This window comes from Sinocyclocheilus rhinocerous, unplaced genomic scaffold, assembly GCF_001515625.1.
Source record: "Sinocyclocheilus rhinocerous isolate Xijiao unplaced genomic scaffold, SAMN03320098_v1.1 scaffold1481, whole genome shotgun sequence".
NCBI classification, from domain to species: domain Eukaryota; kingdom Metazoa; phylum Chordata; class Actinopteri; order Cypriniformes; family Cyprinidae; genus Sinocyclocheilus; species Sinocyclocheilus rhinocerous.
Genome location: NW_015666559.1, coordinates 46694 through 55099, shown reverse-complemented (window position 1 = coordinate 55099; position 8406 = coordinate 46694). Strand labels below are relative to the sequence as shown.

Below are 8406 nucleotides of genomic sequence, written 5' to 3'. Positions count from 1 at the left end.
GTTATGAGTCGTTATTTTTGTGTATGTCACTCAGAAAAAACACCTTCAGGGAGGCAAAAATGACTTCAGGGCTTAAAGAGTTAATTTAGTTGTGGAAACAAGCGTACATATCATCCTGAGCTGAGATATTGAGGTTTCTGTAAGCACCTGTATAACCAAAATGTGTTGTGCACTATGGTACAAATACAGATAGAGGGAATCGCTCAAAATGTGGAATTTCTGAGTGATTTTAATTAGGAAAATAAATAATAAAATGGTCAAGCCACCAATTGGACCGCTTGAGATGGACTGACTTGTATTTCTCAATTCACCTTAACTTTTTATTTCTAGTACACTGCAGTTCTTCAAGTGTTTAAAATGTGCACATGTGTTGGCAGTGAGCATGGATAAACCAGTGTGCTTCATTGACACGGGCTCGGATGGGAAGCTGCGTGTGCAGCAGTCGGCGCTGCAGATCCTGCAGCAGATCCAGCAGCCGGTGGTGGTGGTGGCCGTGGTGGGGCTCTACCGCACCGGGAAGTCCTACCTGATGAACCGCCTCGCTGGGAAACAATCAGGTCAGCGCTCATAGCTCACCGCAAACATCATGCAGTTCAAGTGAATGACATTACAGGCACTAAAGTCACTGTCGTCATCAGGGTTTGCGCTGGGCAGCACAATTGAGTCCAAGACGAAGGGCATCTGGATGTGGTGTGTGTCCCATCCCACTAAAGCAGGAACCACTCTAGTGCTGCTGGACACCGAGGGACTCGGAGACGTGGATAAGGTGACCTAACAAGAAAACACAACTAGCAGTTTCATGGGTTCAAGAATACTTTCACCATATTCATATAAAAACTACTGTTTCAAAGCTGAAAGACTAAGATAAGGCGCTTCTATATCAGAGCACCTGAAATTGAAATCAAGGATTTAAAGTTTGTTGCAAAGAGTGCAAGTGTTTCATGAAGGCTACAAATGCACAAACAATTAAAACGAGTAAACGAATGAAGATGGAGAATGAACTCCTGAATAAAAGTCCCACTTAGGACACTTATTGGCCAAATAGGAAACTTATCGGGTGATGCTTATAATTAAACAATGGCAAAAAAAACTTGGACCCCTGTCCATGATTGTCTTTCTCTCTCACAGGGAGACCCAAAGCATGACACCAACATCTTCAGTCTGGCTGTGTTACTCAGCAGCACTCTGGTCTACAACAGTCGAGGGACGATTGACAACAAGGCTGTAATGGATCTACAGTATCCTTCTGAACATTTATATAGAATGTATAGAACGTTCAAACAAACTCTTTATTAAAAATCACCCGACTACATATATAGAAACAACAAGATGTTTCAGCATTCATCCAAACACCATCTTCAGTTGTTAAGACATAGGAAGCTAACTTGTAAGTTGATACCTTTCTTCTGCATGCCACAAATTACGCATTTTCAAGGCAACTTGATGCAGTGAAGAACACAAAATACATTATATGCTGCTGTGCATCCAAACATATTGCAAAACTCAACTGTAAACACATTATTTAGCTTTCGTTGCCTAAAAAAGGAACTAAATTCTAAACTCCTACAAAAGTAATTGCAAACTTAGATTGAACATTTCAGTGATTGGAACTCTTTCATATTACACTTAAATACACTTTTTAAATATATAGAATATTTAGAACTTCATTAAAATGCATTTATTATGCATTTACAGTATTATTGATTTTGGAATTAAATCTTTTACAAGACATTTACCTCATAATAAAACTTGTAGATGAAGAAATTAAAGCATTGAAATTACTGTTTTTGTTACAAGTTTATTTATTAATAAATTATTTAATTACTTCTATGATTTCAAAAAAACATGCTTTGCTTGGTCTTGTTTAAAATGAAATGTATGCTGCCCATTCGTGTTTCTTGTCAACCTGCAAACACGTCGCACATTTGCTCTGTGTGAATGATAGTGTCAACCCTAGAAATACATTCCATGGACATCCTTACAGCTGTTTTTTTTTATTATTCTAATAAACTTTTTCTGGATAATGAATCCTGTTTTTTTTATTCCAGAACTGCTGTTTTGTTATCCTAAATTGGAATTCTACAAATAGAAGTACAAATTCAGTGTTTCAAGTGATACTTAATTACATAATTTTTTTCTGTCACAGTTTAAGTCTACAACTGATCGCTTCCTCAGCTAGGTTTAGTGATACTAAAAAGTGTTTAGCACCAGTGTTGTGAATTTGCTTAGTACCTCATGGAATTACACTTTTGTTTAGTTAGACTATGCATCATGAGTTGTTGTTGCTTTGTGTTGATGCCTGAACAAACTGTCAGATATGTCACTGAACTATCAGAGTGCATCAAGGTCAAATCATCAGATGAGGATGCCGATGATTCAAGCGAGTTTGTGAAGTTCTTCCCTAGTTTCATCTGGGCTGTGAGGGACTTCACACTGGAGCTAAAGATCGATGGCAAAGATGCAACAGAGGATGAGTATCTAGAGTTTGCTCTGAAGCTGAAACATGGTAATTTAAAAATACTGCAGATAGTCCTTATAATCACTATCACAACTAGTTCTTGTTACTGTGCTGAATTGTTTTGTTATTCAAGCTTTCTATTTTCTAAGCATTTTATGTCCAGTAGCTCAACCAGCTACACTCCTACAACAGACATGCTCTTTTCTAGAATTGAGAGCAGCTACAGAATGTGCTCATCTTTTCTAGGCACTTCGAGAAGTGTGATAGAGTACAACTTTCCCAGGGATTGCATCCAAAAATTCTTCCCTTCCAGGAAGTGCTTCACTTTCCCCTTTCCAACCGCCCCAGAAAATATGTCTTGCCTGGAGAGCTTGAATTCTGCTGACATTTCCTCTGAGTTCTTGAAGGTCACAGATCATTTCTGCCAGTTTGTCTTTCATGACAGCTGTGTGAAGAGGCTGAAAGATGGATACACAGTCACTGGAAGAGGTGATTCGAAAGAAAATTTGCATGTGCATACAGAACACCATCTGCTTATCAATACCATTTTATCTCTGTGTTTAATTTCTTTCTTTCCCTGAAGTTCTGGGTCATCTGGCTAAAACATATGTGGACACCATCTCAAGTGGGGCTGTGCCATGTCTGGAGAACGCTGTAATAGCAATGGCAACGATTGAGAATGAGGCTGCAGTGAAGGAGGGCCTTCAGGTTTACCAAAGTGGAATGGAGAAGCTGAAGGACTCCTTCCCTCTGGAACTGAAGGATGTGTCCTCAGAACACCAACATCTTAGCAGCACGGCAACACAAGCCTTCATGAAGCGTTCCTTCAGGGACACTGATGGGAAGAACCTGAAATCTCTAGAGGTAGGCAATGTCCGTTCATTTAGGATGATGTTGAACCACTGGCTCAATAACACCAGCTGAAATATTTGTAGTTCGGAAAATATATGGTAAACCCAGTAATCAGTGCAATTATTTTAGTGCCTCTCCTTTAGTACAATGGTATGCAGAGATGTTTCAGATAGTTGTCCTCTGATTCATTATAAAATGGAGAAAGTTTCAGGTTATTCATGTAACCATGGTTCCCTGAGAAGGGGAACGAGACACTGCGTCCCTTTAGAAGATCGCTATGGGGAATGGCTCTGGCATGACCGGTGTCTGAAGCGCATATCTAAACACAACGATGAACCTGACTTTGGCCGGCAACAGCTTATGACGTCACTACTAGTGCAGCCGTGAGTATAAAAGGGCACCCGCAGAGCACGTTATCCATTTATTGTCTGAAGGATACGTGCACAGGAATACCTGAAGCGTGGCAAGGTGACGCAGTGTCTCGTTCCCCTTCTCAGGGAACCATGGTTACATGCATATCCTGAGACATGCCCTTTCAAATAGGAACTCACACTGCATTCTCTAGAGGACACTATGGGGAACAAATGCCCGGTCCACCATGCTGAAGGGATGAGTGCTTCATTGGCTGACAATAAAGCACAAAGACCCTAAAGCAGTGGTCTCAAACTCAATTCCTGGAGGGTCACAGCTCTGTAGAGTTTAGCTCCAACCAGCTCCAACTCACACCTGTTTGGAAGTTCCTAGTAATACTGAAGACCTTGATTAGCTGGATCAGGTGTGTTTGATTAGGGTTGGAGCAGAACTGTGGCCCCCCAGGAACTGAGTTCGAGACCACTGTCCTAAAGAGTCCCCATCCCTAAGGTACACACCAGTAGCTGTCGTGACTTCATTCCCTACAGCCAAAGCCTGAGCAACATACCCTATTAAAGAAAGTCTTTGGCTTTTTTACCCTTCTCTACAGGGCAGAGTCAGAAAAGAAGCTCAGCCCACATGACGACTTTCTAAAATGAGAGGAGGCCTAGCTATGTTCTGTGCTCTGGACAGCTTCCAAGAAGGCTCTGAGAGCCTAATAACTTGGAACCGCTCTCCATGCGGAGCTCAGAGAGAGGAGGCCTCAGCAGGACGACTCTATAGTGAGAGGAGGTCTAGCAACGCTCCAAATAATAAGTAATAATGAGGCTCACACAAACAGCCTGCAACTTAGCACCACTTGCCTTGCCAAGCTATAAGAATAGCGGCCTCATCATAATGAACTGAGAGGAGGACTAACTACATCCTATACTCAGAATGCCTACCAAGGAGGCCCACAGAGAGCCTAAACTGCTATCCAGGCAGAGCTCTGGGGAGAAGAGGCCTCAGCAGGATGACTCACCCCTGTAAAGGTAGTAGCCAAAGAGCCTCACAGAGAGCCTAGAAACTTAGCATATTTCTTAACCGAGCGGAGGCCTCAGCATGATGATTCTCCAAAGTGAGAGGAAGCATGCGGTATATAGGTCTAAAAGCCCATGGTGTGTGCCTTCGCCACCTTAAACGTCTCGACCACCGCCTCAATGGATGTGCCAAAAAGTTCTGAAGGCGAAACCGGCACATCGAGGAGTTTTTCTCCCTAACCCCAATGTTGGCCAGGTTCACCTAGAGGATCCTCTCCGTGGCCACCATAGCCACCATCGCTTGGGCAAATTACGGCAGCTGTTTACTTCTTGGCATGGAGAGCCAAATCTGTAAGCTCCTGCAACTCGTCAGACGTGGGGCAGGTGGGCTGTGATCGCTTAGATAGATCTTGGGTCTCAACAGCCTCATCCTGCTCATCTTGGCTCAAAGCCAAGAGTCCACTTGCTGCCAGATCAGATGATGTGAGAGATAACACGTCACTGGCATCCAGCAGCTCACCCTTGTCCACCAATGAAGAATGAGAGAAATGGATACCATTCTCAAATTCCTTGCCAAGGTCCTCCTGTAAGCCCTGCGATTTCAGTCTCCTACTTACCTCGATCAAACGGTCACCTAAAGATAAGAATAGGATGATGCTTTTATACTCAAGGGTCACACCAGTAGTGACATCATAGGTTATCACTGGCCAATGTCAAGTTTAGTGTTGCGTTTAGACTTGTGCCGGGGGCCATAATGTTCTCCAGGCCATAGTGTCCTCCCATTCGGAAGGGAACTGCTACTAACATGCTATGTGTTGTTTTTAGGAAAATATTATTAAACTCTTTGGTGAATACCTGTGCCAAAACGAACAAGCTTCAAAGAAACGATGTGAGGAAATCCTGTCATCCCTCTCTGCACCAATGATGGAAAAACTCAAGCAGGGCTTCTATACCAAACCTGGTGGCTATGATCTCTTCTGCAAAGATCTGGAGGACATTGAGAAGAAATATAACAGCCAGGCCAATAAAGAAGTCAAGGTTATGCCCATATTAGACAACATCACAAGACATGACCACTTTCATCATCATCATCGTCTTTGCCATAATTATCCATTTTTTCTGTACGTGTGTTTGTCAATAGGCTGAAGAGGTCCTAGAGGAGTTCCTGAAGCAGAAGTCTGTGGATTCTAACGCCATTCTGCAGGCTGACAAGAAACTGACTGAGAAGGAGAAAAAGATTAAGAGTGAGAATTTTAAGTCATAAAATCCCAATTTCCCTGTTTGTAAATTCTTACTAGGTTCCTTGTGAAAAATGGTGCTCAAGGGTTTAGGTACTTGTGAGAGTGTTTATGCACAATGAAGGACTCAGAGACACAGACAGGGTGATGTAGCAACCAAAGAAGTTTAAAACACAGCTACAGATAATCTTATTCAGATAACATCTGCAGTCCAGGGTTTAGGTTCCAGAGGGGCTACCTATACCATTATCATTAAGAATAAAGATCAGTGAGATCAAGACCAATACTAGGAACTCTTCAGTCTCTGTTTTATTGGTTCTAAATCAGTTCTAACTTATAAGGCCAGAAATATATTATCAGATGTTGCATTAAATATGTTTTTAATGTTATTGAAAGAGTGCACTTTAGATGAAATGATCTCTTCTAGTAAAACATCCCAGTTGAAGTCGGAAGAAAGTGTTCTTCTTAACTCGTTTCCGACCATTCATTTTCAGTCATTAATGGCACAATATATAATGAAATGACATTAAACTTTCTACTATTTTCATTTGCACTATTAAAATATTTCCATACACCAAACTTCAAAGTCATTGACGCTACTATGTACATTCTTGAAGTGAACACCTGCCTCTACAGTGATTTGATTTACACTCTTGGGCTGCTGTCTTGAACTCTGCGTGGAGCTTCTTGCCCAGTGTTTTACAGTGAAATAGAGCCCTTAAATATATCATGGTTTGAGTCTCTTCTCGGTCTCTGAAGCGTCTGTTTTCTTTCAGAGGAAAAAGAGAAAGCAGCCCTCCTGGAGCAGGAAATTAAAGCTAGAGATAAGAAGCAGCGACAACTAGAAGAGAAGATGGAAGCAGAGAGACAGAGTAATGAAGAGAGGATGAGACAGATGAAGGAGAAGATGGATGAGGAGATGAAGCTTCAGAGAGAGGAGGCTGAGCGTGCCATGGACAGTAAACTGAGGGAGCAGGCTGATCTGCTGGAGAGGAGCTTTAAGGAGAAGGTAGACAGGATGAGACAGGAGATTGAAGAGTTCAAGAGACAGAATGCTGAGAGTAACAGAGCTGGAGAGTTTGCAGCGATTTTAGAAAACTCCAACAGGAGACATGAGGAGTTTATGGCTATGATGATGCAGCAGCGCAGAGAACAGATGATGGCAATGCAGCAGAGGGCCGTACAGCAGATGATTTTGCGCTCTTCAGGCGAATGTTGCATCTCGTGAAATGCCTTGACTCCGTGATCATCATTGTAACAGGAAATTATAAATTTTACTTCACAAACTTTGTCTGTTCTGGCTCTGATCCATCATAATTGCATCAAATAAATTCTTCATGTGTTACTATTCATGCATTACACGGCTCTCTGGAATACTTGATTCTTCTTGTTCAGTCGCACCATCCAGTGGTTTGTGATCCTCTGATAACAATCGGTAAAACTGTGATAATGCACCTCTCATCCGGGTATCTGAAGCAAGCGTTATTTTCATGTTTCTCACATCACACCACAGAATCACTCTCTTAATGAATTCAAACACAAACATGCCGTCTTGCATCTCAGTTATCGACTGTATTGAAACTGTTCATTAATCTGTGAACATGTTTGCTAATCTTGGCTATGCTTGCTAGGGACTGTTTTACTTTGCGGAAGCTATGAGTGTATTAAAAGTGAGCTAATAAAATATTTCAACTCAAATTAAGGATAATCAGCCTGCCACTTTCGCACAAACAAACCAATTTCTAATTGATGTAGTTGTGAGACCTGTTGTCCTAAACCCAAGTATGAAAGATCTGAACGAAGGCAACGCCAAGGACAACACAACCAGCCTCAGTTCTCATTAGGGATGGGCGGATCGATCCTTAAGTATCGATACTTTCGATACTGATCGATCCTCACATAAAAATATCGATACTAATGCCGAGTTCACACTGCACGATTTTAGCCCGATTTTTCACTCGCCGACAGGTTTTGCGAAATCGCCGACAAATGCCCGAAATCGGAGGAAAATCGTTGCTCGTTCACGCGAGTGACAATCACGCAGTGTGAATTATCAAAGACGTGATCTGAGGGGCGATTTGCCGCCGGTTGTTTTTTATGTCAGCAGGTTGAAGCGACCCCAATAAGTGATATTTAGGCTATGGAATGTGAATTGTACCAGGAGAACCCCGCCAAAAAAATGTGTATTTTACCCCCCGAACGCGATTTTTACTGGGGGACCCCCTTGAAAGCAATTGGGCTATTTTCAGGCTAGTTTTGAGTAGTAATTGGGCGGGTTTTGTAGCGAAAACCTGGCAACCCTGCACCAGACAGAGCTGTCGGTGATCCTTCCTATTGTGAAGTCATTTAGTGTGTAACCTCCTGTCACCGATCCATCGTCCAGTGTGAACACAGCAGCAACTGAATGCTACCCCAGATAGTCACGCAGTGTGAAACCAACAGTGATGCAACATCTTTGAAAATCGTGCAGTGTGAACTCGGCATTAAG

General features: G+C 42.3%; 1 protein-coding gene across 1 annotated transcript in view; it reads left to right on the top strand.

Annotated features, from left to right (window-relative positions):
* The window catches only part of LOC107732770 (guanylate-binding protein 1-like), a 17558-nt gene extending 10269 nt beyond the window's left edge, over positions 1–7289 (top strand). The window contains exons 2-10 of the mRNA XM_016544191.1: positions 378–557; positions 639–766; positions 1129–1238; positions 2316–2506; positions 2705–2947; positions 3042–3322; positions 5506–5718; positions 5822–5924; positions 6695–7289. Of these exons, the coding sequence (XP_016399677.1) occupies positions 383–557; positions 639–766; positions 1129–1238; positions 2316–2506; positions 2705–2947; positions 3042–3322; positions 5506–5718; positions 5822–5924; positions 6695–7146 (1896 nt within the window). The 5' untranslated portion in view covers positions 378–382 and the 3' untranslated portion in view covers positions 7147–7289. The remainder of the gene's footprint in view (positions 1–377; positions 558–638; positions 767–1128; positions 1239–2315; positions 2507–2704; positions 2948–3041; positions 3323–5505; positions 5719–5821; positions 5925–6694) is intronic.
* The last annotated feature ends 1117 nt before the right edge of the window (positions 7290–8406 follow it).